Source organism: Camelus dromedarius, chromosome 34 (assembly GCF_036321535.1).
Source record: "Camelus dromedarius isolate mCamDro1 chromosome 34, mCamDro1.pat, whole genome shotgun sequence".
Classification (NCBI taxonomy): Eukaryota; Metazoa; Chordata; class Mammalia; order Artiodactyla; family Camelidae; genus Camelus; species Camelus dromedarius.
Window position 1 is genome coordinate 11,654,853 of NC_087469.1, and position 13,489 is coordinate 11,668,341.

Sequence of the window (13,489 nt, forward strand, 5' to 3'; positions counted from 1 at the left end):
TTTTGTCTCTTGCTTCTTTGGGTGGGAACGTTTGGCCCACATGTGAAAATGTTCATGCCTTATTTTACAGACACAACCCATGTGAAAATACTCCTGTTGTCGAGTACTTAAAAAAATTGTTTTTTAATTGAGGTACAGTCAGTTATAATGTGTCAGTTTCTGGTGTACAGCACCATGTCCCTGTCATGCATACACATACATATATTTGTTTTCATATTCTTTTCCAGTAAAGGTTATTACAAGATATTGAATATAGTTCCCTGTGGTATACTGTCGAGTATTTTTAAAATATTCTGCTATGGTTTAATTTCTTGGAGCGTCAAATAATAGGGCATCCTTTGAACACAAAGATCACGGTCCAGATCCGTCTGGGGTTGCTTTTGGTTACTGGCAGCTCTGCATTCGGTCCTGCAGCTCGTGGCAGGTGTAAGCAAGATAAGGGACTGCCTCTGCCTGCCGACAGGTTGGGAGGACTGATCTCTGGCATTCCTGCTCCAGCCAGCAGATGGCTCTACGCTGGTGACCCAGCCTTTAGGGTGAATGAAGTCACCTGCAGAACCCTTTTCAATGTTTCATCACAGAGCTCCTTCTCCGTGGGTGTGTGTTTTATCTGTTTGGTAATGCCCTGAACTCTTGGATCCTTAACATCAAAGCAACAACTGTTGCTCTGTCAGCGGGATTTTTATCTTTATGTGTCCTGCCAGTTACACACCGACGAAGTGCCAGCACATCCAGGCTCCTGAGTGTATTGTCACCACCCGCTTCCACACTCATTGTCACCAGTGAGCCCTGTTCTCTGACCTGCAGGCCAGGAGAGGCATGGCATAGCTCCAGTGCTGGCTGGATGGAAACAGACTGCTTGGATGTGACTCCGGTGGGGTTCTCTGTCCACGAGATGGCACAACTGATGAATTGTCAGCAGTGGAGTTTTACCAAAGCGACTGTGGATTTTTCCCAGTTTTAATGAGTAGTCAACAGGCCAAAGGAAAAATATATGTTTCTTAATTGCTTAATTGCGTTCTTAATTGTGGCTTATATGTTGCTTGATAGCTCTATCATCCTGAGCTGTTAGAAATGGTTTATGCACCCTCTCTCTCCTTCTCAGAAAGACGTGCTGGGTAGGGAGACACCTTTTCCATCACTGTGCATCCACGAAGTTTCTCTCTCTCGAGTGCAGTGAAGGAGGAGGTGGAGTCTAGCTGGCACTCTCTTTGGAAAGCTGAACCAGAGAAAAGACTGGAAATGGGGGGCTAGATCAGCGTTAACTAGTCCTGATGTGGATTTATTGCCTAGTAAGCGCTCCGGTTGGATCCTCATTGAGCTCAGCAGCTGTGCTCTGGCACAAAGGACTCTGAAGGGCAGACCTGGATTTTTGTCCAGCTGTGTCGTTGCTCAGGTGTATGTGCTCATTAAGGGTTTCTGGGTCACACGGTACAGAAACCCAGTCAAGCTGACTCAACAAATGCTATGCAAAGAGTAGAGGGAGATAGTAAGGAACCCAAAGATGGGAGGTGCACCGATGGGGCCTGGCAAAGCCGCCCTCCCTCCCCCTCCCTCTCCCGGGTCCCCGGTGCTGTCCTTTTCTCTCCATAAGTCAGCTTCGTTCTCCTGACTCTGCAAACTGATCTTACGCACACGATTTGGCTTGCCCTGCGCCACCTAGGACACCCACGCAGAAGGATTGTTCTCCCAGCCCCTCCAGGCACTCTGTGGTGTCTCAGCAGCCAGCTTCCACATTCTCAGGAGGACCAGCTGGTGCCCAGGCCCCTGCTCCCGCTCTCCACTTCGCCACTTCACCTTTCTGTCCCTGAGCTTTGCGTCGTCGGGTCTATAAGCTGAGGAGGTTGCACCAGGTTTCAGCCCTTGCCTGGCGCCCCCTGGTGTTCCTCACCCGGGTACCACCACTGTCCGTCTCCTCTCCAGGGAGCAACGCCTGTGTGTCCAGGCCGTGCAGCCTGCTGTGCCTGCCCAAGGCCAACAACAGCAGAAGCTGCAGGTGTCCAGAGGGCGTGTCCGGGAGCATCCTCCCGTCTGGGGACCTGATGTGTGAGTGCCCTCCAGGCTATCAGCTGAAGAACCACACATGTGTCAAGGAAGGTACGTGCCTTTCATTCTCTTACTCTGATCCTGTCCACCTTCCCTCTGTCCCCCGTCCCAGTGCCCTCGATTCCCTCACGTTTAGGGTTGTTGAAAATGCTCGAGGTAGAAATAAAACCCTTGAGATGCAGATATCCTGGTTCAGGTTCCAAGACCTGTGGTCCTTAGTCCTCATCCGGAACAGGCCTCCGCTGTTCGTTTAACAGTGAGAGCTGCTTTGGGGTTTAGTGTCAGAGGATGCAGGCTTTCCTCTTGTTTCCTTCCACCTCTTCCTCCTCATCCACCCCGCATCCACATTCTCCAGCCTCTCCTGCTTCTGTAGGCTGGACCGCCCTGATCTGGGTAAAGGCTGGTTGGATTCCTTCGAAGTTCACCTCATCTGACCCAGAATATCCTCCCCGTCGCCCCTGCCAGCCTGGAAATGTCCGAACTTTCAGACCGAAGCGGCAGAGGGCTTCGAGTCTTTACTCCCAAGTGTGGCCAGCTGGCTGCCGCAGCCTCACGCCTCTGCCCCTTGAATTCTAGAATTGCCCCTCTGAAAATGGTTAGAGCTTTCTCTCCTGTCTAGTTTTCCCCCTTACCAGTCCCCAGCCTCCCATTTCTGTCAGGGAGGTGGGCCCCTGAAGGGGGCCTTGCCGTGAAGGGCCCAGGTGATGACCGTGGCCCGAATTCCTCTTTTCCTTATTCTCGAGGTTGTATTTGCTTTGTCATCATAACCACCCTTCTCAGAGCAGCCTCTTAGTCCAGGGCGGTGAAACCCGCAGAGCAGCCTTCTGGTCTCTCTTAAGAAATACAAGTGGAAAAAGGATGAGCCTTGTCTTCTGAGACACAGGAGGCTCTTTCTGCCTCTGGACATCGTCTCGAAGCTGTCTGGAATAAACAGAGTTAGCACTACATTCCAGGACGAGGAGAAAAGGGCCTTTTTGTATCCCCGTCAGAACGCCTTTGGTTGTCCAAACAGGAGGCCAGTCATCGCGCGTTCTTGACCCGTTTTACTAAGCAGTGCATTTTTTTCTGTGTGAGGAAGTAATAACTGCTTGCTCGGAAGAAGTCTTGGGGTAGAAAAAAATCCTCAAGACTAGGTAAAGAAAATCTCCGTAACCCACCTGGTTGATAAAAACTGAATATATACGACCATCGTCTCCGCATAATACAGAGCTATGGATATAAAAGTATATATGTTTGGCTGCTGTGTGAGCAGTCCATTAAGGAGTCCTTTGTCTAATTGGTGTAACGCTGATGGGCGCTATCCCTACCCCTGAGACCCGGCGGCACCGTCACGCTCCTTTTCCATCATTGTAACCCCCTCAGACACTGCTAGCTGCCTCTTCTCCCTCCATTTTAATTAAAAGCGGAAAGGTGGAGGCCTTCGTCGGATGCTTCCTTCCCTCCGTGTCTGTGTGCGAGGCGTCCCCCTCGCCCGCTGTTATTTGAAGAGGACAAATGGGAACTCGCAAGAGAAAGCCTTGTGGTCCAGCAGGAGTGGTAACTGGTTTTGTTTCTCCTCCGCCTCCCCCGGCGCCCAGGGAGCACCTGTCTCCGTAACCAGTACCGGTGCAGCAACGGGAACTGCATCAACAGCATCTGGTGGTGCGACTTTGACAACGACTGCGGGGACATGAGCGACGAGAGGAACTGCCGTGAGTGCCCGCTTGGCTGCGTTCTGGGGATGCTGGGCACTCGCCATTACTCGTGAGGCTGAGCAGCGCCTCCTGGGGTCGGGGCGGCTCCAGTCTAGGGTGCTGGCTGGGGGCCCCCCGTGAGCAGTGATGCCCGTGTAAGCAGATGGGACTTCGAGAGCAGAGGAAACACATTTCCTCACCTGATGAGATATGTGTGATTGTCTAAAAACAAACCCGTGTGAGTTAGGGCTCGTCGCAAGAGATGTACAAGTGAGCATCACGTGGCTGAGATAGAGCTGACGTGGGAGTCGGGGCATCTGGGCTCAGACTGTGGCTCTTCTTCTGTAATAGAGCTGGTGACCTGGGGCAGCTGACCAGGGGGCGGAACTTGATCTGTAAGTTCAGGGTGAAACCTTTTGGAGCTGGAAAACAGGTGTTACCTTGACACCTCCAACCTGCTGATGCCAGCTGTCTGCCAGGCACAGGACAGGTTGTTCTCATTGGGCCTGGAACATGGGGCCATGGACGTGTGTGTGTGTGTAAACGTCATCCTCGGACTGTGTGATTCCTAAGGTCTTAGTACTAAAGTACGTGATTCTGTTGAGCAGGGTTTAATGACAAACAAGTAACTGTAGTGGATAATCTACGTACTGCAGATTTGTCCTTCTTTTCTTCATTTAATTTTTAGTAACTTTGACGTCCTCTCCTAAGGAGGTGCCTTGCTTGTTGGTCAGTGATGTGTTCATGTGTTCCCTCAACAAGTATCTGTTGAGGGCCCTTTGTTCCAGGCTCTGTGCTGGGCCTGGGGATGTCCCGGTGATCAGAGTGGACACAGAGTTTACAGTCTGAAGTGGGGTCAGAAGAGTGAACAGCCAGTCATATTAGAGCGATGAGGGCACCCACGTCAGACTTGGGCAGGTGCTTAGGATGGGTGAGTAGAGGTGAACCAAGCAGAGATGGAGGGAGGAAAATTCTAGGCCAGGGAGCAGCACATATGAAAGCCCAGAGGTCAGTGTGTGTGGGGCATGGGCGGGAGAGTGGAGTGGGTGACTGAGAACTTGGGTGGGAGCAGGGAGGCCGGGGGTCGCTGGACCAGTGCATGGGGCCCAGAGCAGCAAGGACCTTTGGACTTTATCAGAAGACCAGTTTGGAACCATCAAAATGATGTGGTAAGATGTCTGCCTTTGGAAAGACAAGCTGTGAGCAGAAGGAATTAGATGGGAGAAAGGCCAGCAGAGCAGGGACGCCAGAAACCAGTCTGAGGTTTCTCCTTCACATATTTTGCCCTTGGAATCCAGAAGCTCGTTTTCCATCTGTGCTGCCAGAGCAGGTCAGTGGGTGGGTCCTGGCTCCGCCTGCTGGCCTCGTCTCTGCGGATGCATTTCTTCAGCGTCCTGTGAGCCTGCTGGGGGCTCCCATGCCACTCCTCCCGGAGGGCATCTTTAGAAGCGGTCAACTCGGTCAACCCACCTGGGCCCTGCCCTCCCGTGTCCTGCCCTTTCTGGCTCACAGGAGGTCACTACCAGACCTTTCCTTGCTCATTTTCCCTCGGCTTCAGTGGTTGCCGTTACACCGAGGGAGAAGGGCTTACTGAAGGCAGATGGGGGAGAGCACCGACCTCTTTGGGTATTTTTCTTTTCTGCCAAAAGGACTCTGATCCAACCTCCTTAGAATTAACATGCTGCAGGAAAATTGCCCAGACATGATCAGGCAAAGTGGAAGCAGAGAGAGAGAAACTAGGTGACCTTGTGTCCAGTAGCTAAGGATTCCTCCTTGGGCTTTGGTTTCCACTGGATGGACAAGCTGGGATCTCGGATTGGTTCAGTGTTCTGCAAGAAAGACCTCCCTCCATCTCCAGGCAGTGCTGCCCCCCTGCCCCCCAGCCCCACCGCCCCCCAGCCCTCAGCCCATGAACTCTGCTGCTGGCCTCATGGGTTTTCGTGCAGTTTGAGCTTCTCTGGGGGAAGTGTGCTGCTGGCTCTGACCTCCTCCTGGTTTGGTGCCAGAGTCAGCCAGGATTGACCTTCCCGAGACCCTGAGACTTGCTTTCTGTTCTGCTTTCTTGCATTTCCACGTGGCTTGGGTAGCAACTGGTCAGACGTGGCAGAGGTGAGAAGGTGAGGGACGCAGGGGTTAAAACGTGGAGCCTGGGAGCCACGGGGGTGGTGCTTACCTGCGCCTTCCTGAGTGTCTCCCTTACTGAGGAGGGGGGCAGTGCTTGTGAGGGTGGGAGGCACGCTGTTCACGGGCAGGGCTGCAGGACGGGGACAGGCCGGGACTGGGCACCGCTGTCCGGGAAGTTAGATGAGGCATCCGGCCAGCTGCCAGGGAGGAGGAGAGGCGTGGCGACAAAGGCAGACACGGGAGGGGTGTTGTCGGCAGACCTCCCTTCCTCTTGCTCAGACTCCTACGCCGCGTGGTTGGTTGTCAAGCACGTGAGGTTTTGACACGAGTCCCCTGCGGTCTTGTCACTTCTGCATTCATCCCCTGCCTCCCACCACAAGCTCAGTTACAGGGAAGAAATGGAGTTTCAAATAAGAGCTGCGGGACGGCTGACTGCGGGGCTGCTGCTGGCTTCTCTTCCCAGCGCCCCCACCTACATCTCAGGATTCGGGGTCGTTCTGCATGGATCGGCTGCTCCTGAGAGCAGCCTTCTCTCCCAGAGCCTTTCCTGGAGGGCTCTTGGGATTCTGCTTAAACCCAGATCATTTCTGTTTAGAAGAGAGAGAAAAGTCTGATTGTGTTCGCATTCTGATGTGGAAGGGCAGTGCAGAGGGTCGGGAAGAGAAGTGACTGTCTGGAGCCTGTTAGAAGTGCATCCTAATCGTGGGCTCTGGTCCCAGGCTTGCTTTCTTCTTCACCTGCCAGGAGGGTCGGTATTATCTCCATCCCACCGCAGCGGGGATGGAGGCACCGCAGCTGGGTGAAGTGGGTCGTGGGTGGCAGAATTAAGACCCATATCAAGTCCTTCTGTCATCACACATGCCTGCTCACATCACCTTATCCTCCTTTTACTGTGGAGGAAACTGAGGCTCCTGGGAGGTTACAGTTAATTGCTTGAGGAAGAGGCAGAGCCAGGATTTGAAACCTCATCTTGCCTGACTGCAGGGCCCCTGTTCCTTCAGCAGAATTCTACCCCCGCACTCCTTCTGTCGTCTGTGTGGTGTGGGGCCAGCTTCCCACGTGAAACTGGGCTTCCTAGTGGTGGTCTTCCAGATAAAGGTATTTCTGCCACTTATTTAGGAAGACATCGTCACGTCCGAGGGCGTATGAGGAGGTAACCTGGCCCATCACTCTGTCTCCCAGCTAGACGACAATTTCTCACTTTTCCTGGCTCTGTTTTGGTCTGAAACTTGACCCTGGAGAGATATGCCCTTATCTCCCTTGGCGGTAAATTTCAGGCTCTAATGCGGTTTATTTTTTTCTGTAAGTCTAGGTTTCATTTCTGTTGTTGAAATTAAAATTGCAACTAAAATTTGCTTCCTTCTCTCTCTCTTTTTGGGGGAGGTAATTAGGTTTATTTACTGATTTATTTAAATGGAGGTACTGGGGATTGAACCCAGGACCTTGTGCATACTAGGCACACACTCTACCACTGAGCTATACCCTCCCCACCCCTCTCTCTCTTAATTGAAGTACAGTTGATTTGCAATAATGTGTTGGTTTCAGGTGTACAGGAAAGGGATTCAGTTGTAAATATATACACTTTTCAGATTCTTTCCCATTATAGGTTATCACAAGATATTAAATACAGTTCACTGTGCTGGGCAGTAAATCCTTGGTGTTTATCCTTCTCTTTTTAAATTGGTTTTGCAGTGGACGTTTGCATCTTGGGGGGATTCACTGGACCTAATGAGTGTATCATTGCTTTCCCACCTAAGCTACTACCGTCTGCGATCCGGACACCCAGTTCCGTTGCCAGGAGTCTGGGACCTGCATCCCACTCTCCTACAAGTGTGACCTTGAGGATGACTGTGGCGACAACAGCGATGAGAGTCATTGTGGTAAGGGGACGTGATGTCCAGGAATCCTGCTCCGGGAGGGGCGTTGCACCTTTGCTCACCTGGGTGTACTAGTGGGGGAGAGGTTGGAAGTGGAGGGTTTCTGAAAGCTGTTGTGGGATTTATGACCCTAGCTGTGCTGAATTGCTCAGAATTCTGTCTTTGATGTCAGAGCTCCTAAGGGTTAGAGATGCACCTGGTATCCCCATTATTGCTGATTATCCAGAACGCATGCCTAGAGGGACTGTAACCAGGGACATAACGTCATGGAGGATGGTGTCCAACTACCATGGACCCTCTGTATCTGCGGGTTTTGCATCCACAGATTTAACCAACTGTGGATCAGGCACTAAGTTTATGATCCGTGGTCGGTTGAATCCGTGGATGTGGAGGGCTGACTATGGGACTTGTGCATCTGTGGATTTTGGAATCTGTAGTGGGTCCATGAGTCCACCACCTCCATCCACGTGGTAGGATTGATTCATTCATAAAGTGATGGACCCTGCTTTACCTTGCAGGGATGCTGTACCTATGGATGTGATAGTAAGGAAGATTTCTAAATGAATTCACGTGGTTATTAACAGCTGTACAGCTTGGTCCACACCTCTGGGCAGCTGTGAGATTAGCTTCTGAAGACACAGAGCTTACCTTGGTGAACTTATTTTTTTTTAACCAGTTTAATTCGGCAAACCCTGTTAGACGTCAGCAGATGGTACAAGCATCATTTGAGCATCTGTTTTCTAGATGGAAATTTTTATTTAGAAAAATGTTGTGTTGGAATTGAAGGAGTGGCAAGGATTCTTTAGTTTAGTCCTTTTGGTTTCCAGATGAAAAGACTGAGGTCCATAGAAGTCCAGGGGCTTACTCACGGTGACACAGTTAGTTTGTGTCAGAGTTGGGGACTGGAACCCTGTTTCCTGTGCCCTTGTCCTTGCACCATACCCCCCTGTCAGTTTCATCGCTTTCCTTCGTCCCTCCCATTTCCCACTCTGCAGTCAGATGGTCAACGTGTGCGGCTGGTTTTGCTCTCGTAGGAAGGAAACACCACGTGGTCATGTGTTTCTCTTGCTCACTCGCTGGACACTCGCTTTGATCATTAAATGGCGTCAGTCCCCCAGATTCTCTGCTCATGACCCCTTCATGCTGGTGTATCCTAAGTCCATCTCGAGGTCTCAGAGAGTCCCTTCCTCAGATTCAGGTCCTCTTTGTAAGTCTCCAGACTGTTTCCTCATGGGTATCTGCTTCCCCAGTTCACCATCAGCTTCTCACTGACCCACCCGAGCCCCAGGCTCAGCTATTCCTATTTTCGTGGAAGATTCCACCTGGAAGTTCTGTTTTGCTGACAGCCCCAGGGCTGCAGAAGCGGTTGCAGGTGTAGTTGCCTTTCACGTCTGGTCGGGCTGCCCTGGTTCACTTGCCTCAGACCCCCCACCCCTCTAGAGACAGCCCACCAGCCGGCATCCTGGAGCCCTGCCCACAGAAAGTCCCCAGCTGTGTTTTCCTCTGTCTGGGGAGCTCAGCCCTGAACTCGCTTTCCCTGAGCTGAGCATTTTACATTGGTCGGCACACTCGGAGTTCTCATTGCTCCTTTTCTGAAACCACAGTCTCTGTCTCTGGAAGTCTTCTGTTTCTTGAAAATTTGACTTTCTGGGCAACCAGAGCATTGCTTCCCAGCCTTCTTCCCATTGTGAGAAGCATGGAAAATGGTATTTGTGAAGTGCACCAAGATAAATGGACAAGACCAGAGTGTGGCCAGAGTGCGAGATGTCAGTATCTCGGCACACTTACACCCCGTTCACAGCACTGTGGTCATCCCTCAGTAACCACAGGGGGTCTGGCCCAGGACCTGCCATGGTTACCAAAATCTGAGGATGCTCAGGTCTCATAGTTGGCCCTCTTTATCCAAAAGTTCTGCATCCTTGGATTCAACCAACCATGTTGAACCACACGTACAGAGGGCCAGCTGTGATTAGACACCATCCTCAATGACAGTCTCACAATCCTGGCTCAAGTCTTTCCATGCATGCATCCTGGATAATCAGCAATCGTGAGGATATTGGGTGCATCTCTAACCTTTAGGAGGTTTGTCATCAAAGACAGAATTTTGTCCTCACATCTTTGTCTGTGGTCTCACCTGCAGAAATGCACCAGTGCCGGAGTGATGAATACAGTTGCAGCTCTGGCATGTGCATCCGCTCCTCCTGGGTGTGTGACGGGGACAACGACTGCAGGGACTGGTCTGATGAAGCCAACTGTACTGGTCAGTATTTCCCGGACTCTCTGAGCAACACGTACCCATTTACGTGCTGGGCAGCATCACGGCCCTCCGTGATCGCAGAGTCTAGGCGCTAAGAAACGGACCTGTGATACCAGCGAGTTCACTGATTCTCAGAGAGCTGCTCTATGGCAAGCTTGTGTCAGAATGTTAACCAACTGTCTGCTTCCTTCATCGAGAAAGTCTTGCTATGAAAAAATGTTAACCGAACAGTGTCCTGAGTGATAGAATTGATTTGCATTGTGGCTCAAGCCTCTTACTTCCCTACGACAAGTAACAGTTTGCAGACTGGCTTCTGGTCTGGGGACCCTGCTTTGAGTAGCAGTGAACTAGCTCATGTTCTGGAATGGGACATCAGGGGGTCTCCTAAACTGTGAAAATTTGAAATGTGCTTGTATCTATTTTGGGTGAGATTTCATTGAAAATAAAGTGGGAAACAGCATGAGAATACCAGAGGAAGGCTGAGTGGTGTAAGGCAGGCATAATGTTCTAATTCTTTTGGGTGATAGGTTCATTCATGTTTGTTACACTCTTTTTTATGAATGAATGAATGAATGAACAGGGGCCATGTACATTACGGTGGACTTGGGGAAAGCAAGGAGTTGGGGAAGTTGTGGAGGAAGGAAAACAAATTCCACTACCTGACAGTAAATTTTCTCTGCCACCTTCTCTAGAAATTGTCATTCGGTTCTACCTTAAATGCCTCCAGCGATGGAGGCAAAGATGTTTCCTTTAACCTTCTATGGCGAGGGCAGGTCTGGCAAGTCGGGCTTCATTTTGCCATCCATTGTTAATGGATCTCCACTCTTGTGAACTGAATCACTTTCAAATCCCTTGTCTTAATCCCCCTTGACCCCACAGTACCCCAACTGTCCCTATACTGCCCAACGTCTGGGAGCTCAGAGCATGCCTACTAACCTATAAAATCAAGTGGAAAGAAGATAAATCTGTTATCATGCCCCACACTTGAATGCAAAGCTGTTCTGCTTTGGTTTAGATTTGGTTTGTGAAGGGCAGAAATGGTCTGCCTTGTGGTTCTTTATGTTGTCCCAGTGCCCAGCACCTGGAGAGTGTGTGTTCAGAGAACCTTCATTGACTGGATGATTTTACACACCTGCAGCCCTCCACGCACTTTAGCTGGGAGGTGGCCTTACGTGGCTTTAAGGAGTGAATGGATCTCCTCAAATGCCAGCTAGGTCACACAGGGTGCCCTGTGATGTGACCAGAACCCACCCTTTTGTAAACTTCCCCTGTACCCTTCCTGGTGCAGTCCCAGTGTCTGCACCCCTGCTTCTGGAAGGACTTGCAGCTAATTGCTTCCTTCTGTATACAAGACGGGGCTGCAGGAGGAGGAGTAACCGAGGTCCACAAAGGAAATACCATCAGCCCAGGAAGCACATGAGAGTTGTTTGGAGCCTTTAGGTTTGGCTGGATAATTGGTCGATAAAGTAGGGGTGCCCCTGGGCATTTCAGCGTGTAAGTTGCAGGATGACTGACCATCTTATTAGCACAACTGCCTTTGTTAGACTTGTGTTTCAGCTGCACATGCCGGTCCCCCCAGGGTGAATTAACTTTCCTTCGACAGGTTGGCTTGCCACAGACTCCTGGTTTACCTCTGGTTTCCTCTGGCAGGGCTTCCTGGGGAAAATGTAGAGTGCCCGCACCATGTCTGCAGCCTTGTTCCAGTGGCTCTTCTTCCAAACCTTTTAAAGTTGATTCTCCTCCTTCGTCATCCCAAGATAGCCAGAGGTCAGATGTGAGCCTCATGAAGATGTGTGGCCTGGCATTTCATTTCCTGGGCTAATAAATTAAGTCCTACGCAAAGCCAAGGAAAATGGGTCGAGGCCAGCTGACTTCCCGTCAGCCTCAGCTCGCATGCAAGGTCTGCGCCCCGCGTTTTCTTGGCTCCTCCCACCCAACCCTGTTTTGCTTTCCATGGGATTGAGTTTCCTTTTCCCCACCCCGCTGTGTTGATTTTTGAACTTAAACCTTTTATTTCTGTTTTTCTAGCTGTTGCCCTGGACATCTTATGCGTGTTCTTAATATTTTCCCCTCCCCTAGACCAGCAAGGACTTCAGAATGCTTTGATTCGAGCCTCTGCCCACAGTTTCAGTAGTGACGTACTTAGTACATATTTAGTATTTTAAAACATGAAATACTTAGTATTTTAGTTTCACATCTTAAAAATCCTAGAGGTAGTCTTCGTTGGTGTTTTTTAATAACAAAACTTCTTTAGAGGAACCTGCCTGCCACTTAACCTCTGCTTCCCTCCCATGTGCATCCTTCAGTGTTTCTTGCAGCAGGAGTCTGTGAGTAGGAAACCCTTTTGACATTTTGTTTATATAAACATGTCTTTATTTCAGTCTCAAAACTGAATTCAGGTGGACCTGGATTTCTAGATGTGTAGTAATTTTCCCTGAAGTATTTTGATAGAATTATCCCATTTCCTTCTGGCCTCTTTGGTGCTGATTTAAATTCTCCTGTGAGATTAACCTGTTCAGACAGCAGTCTGACATCCTTTTCTCTCTAGTTTCATGTTTAGGTATTTTTGCATTTTGTTTTTGTTTTTTTATGCAGTTTTACCTGCCTCGGTGTGGAATAATTTTTATTTATCCTATGTGTTTTTCCTTCCAAAATCTGAGGATTTATGTTTTTCATCGATTCTGGGAAATTACGGCCACTATCTGTCAGCTCTGTCTGTTGGCTGCTTTCTCTGGCCCCGAGTTCAGCAGCACCCTCGGCCATTCATTTGTTGGACTGTCTTGTTCTGACGTTCATGCCTCCTGTTTTTACATTTACTGTCTCCTTATGACTCTGGGCTAGAAGCTGAGTTACTTCCTCAGACTTCTCTTCCAGTCCAACAATTCTCTTTTCAGCTGAATCTAATCAGCTATTTCCCTCATCCACTGAGCTGGTTTTATGTCCAGGACTATATATATATATTTTTTTTCTTACATTTTTTTATTGAGTAATAGTCATTTTACAATGTTGTGTCAAATTCTAGTGTAGAGCACAATTTTTCAGTTTTACATGAACATACGTATATATTCATTGTCACATTTTTTTTTCACTATGAGCTACCACAAGATCTTGTATATATTTCCCTGTGCTATACAGTATAATCTTGTTTATCTATTCTGTATTTTAAAATCCCAGTCTGTCCCTTCCCATCCCCTGCCCCTTGGCAACCACAAGTTTGTATTCTATGTCTATGAGTCTGTTTCTGTTTTGTATTTATGTTTTGTTTTGTTTTTTTTTTTTAAGATTCCTCATATAAGTGATCTCATATGGTATTTTTCCTTCTCTTTTTGGCTTACTTCACTTAGAATGACATTCTCCAGGAACATCCATGTTGCTGCAAATTGTGTGTGTTGTCATTTTTATGGCTGAATAGTATTCCATCACATAAATATACCACCTCTTCTTTATCCAGTCATCCGCTGATGGACATTTAGGCTGTTTCCATGTCTTGGCTATTGTAAATAATGCTGCTA

The 13,489-nt window shown here is 49.4% G+C and overlaps 1 protein-coding gene and 1 non-coding gene across 5 annotated transcripts in view; one reads left to right on the forward strand and one right to left on the reverse strand.

Moving 5' to 3' along the window:
- Positions 1-13,489, forward strand: part of SORL1 (sortilin related receptor 1) — a 147,168-nt gene that overhangs the window by 86,751 nt on the left and 46,928 nt on the right. For all 4 annotated transcript variants that reach the window (XM_064482157.1, XM_064482158.1, XM_064482159.1 and 1 more), the window contains exons 22-25: positions 1,924-2,097; positions 3,624-3,737; positions 7,601-7,723; positions 9,861-9,980. In XM_064482157.1, coding sequence (XP_064338227.1) covers positions 1,924-2,097; positions 3,624-3,737; positions 7,601-7,723; positions 9,861-9,980 — 531 coding nt within the window. The remainder of the gene's footprint in view (positions 1-1,923; positions 2,098-3,623; positions 3,738-7,600; positions 7,724-9,860; positions 9,981-13,489) is intronic.
- Positions 7,258-7,330, reverse strand: TRNAT-AGU (transfer RNA threonine (anticodon AGU)). Its single transcript has one exon. It is a non-coding gene; the product is annotated as a tRNA-Thr (tRNA).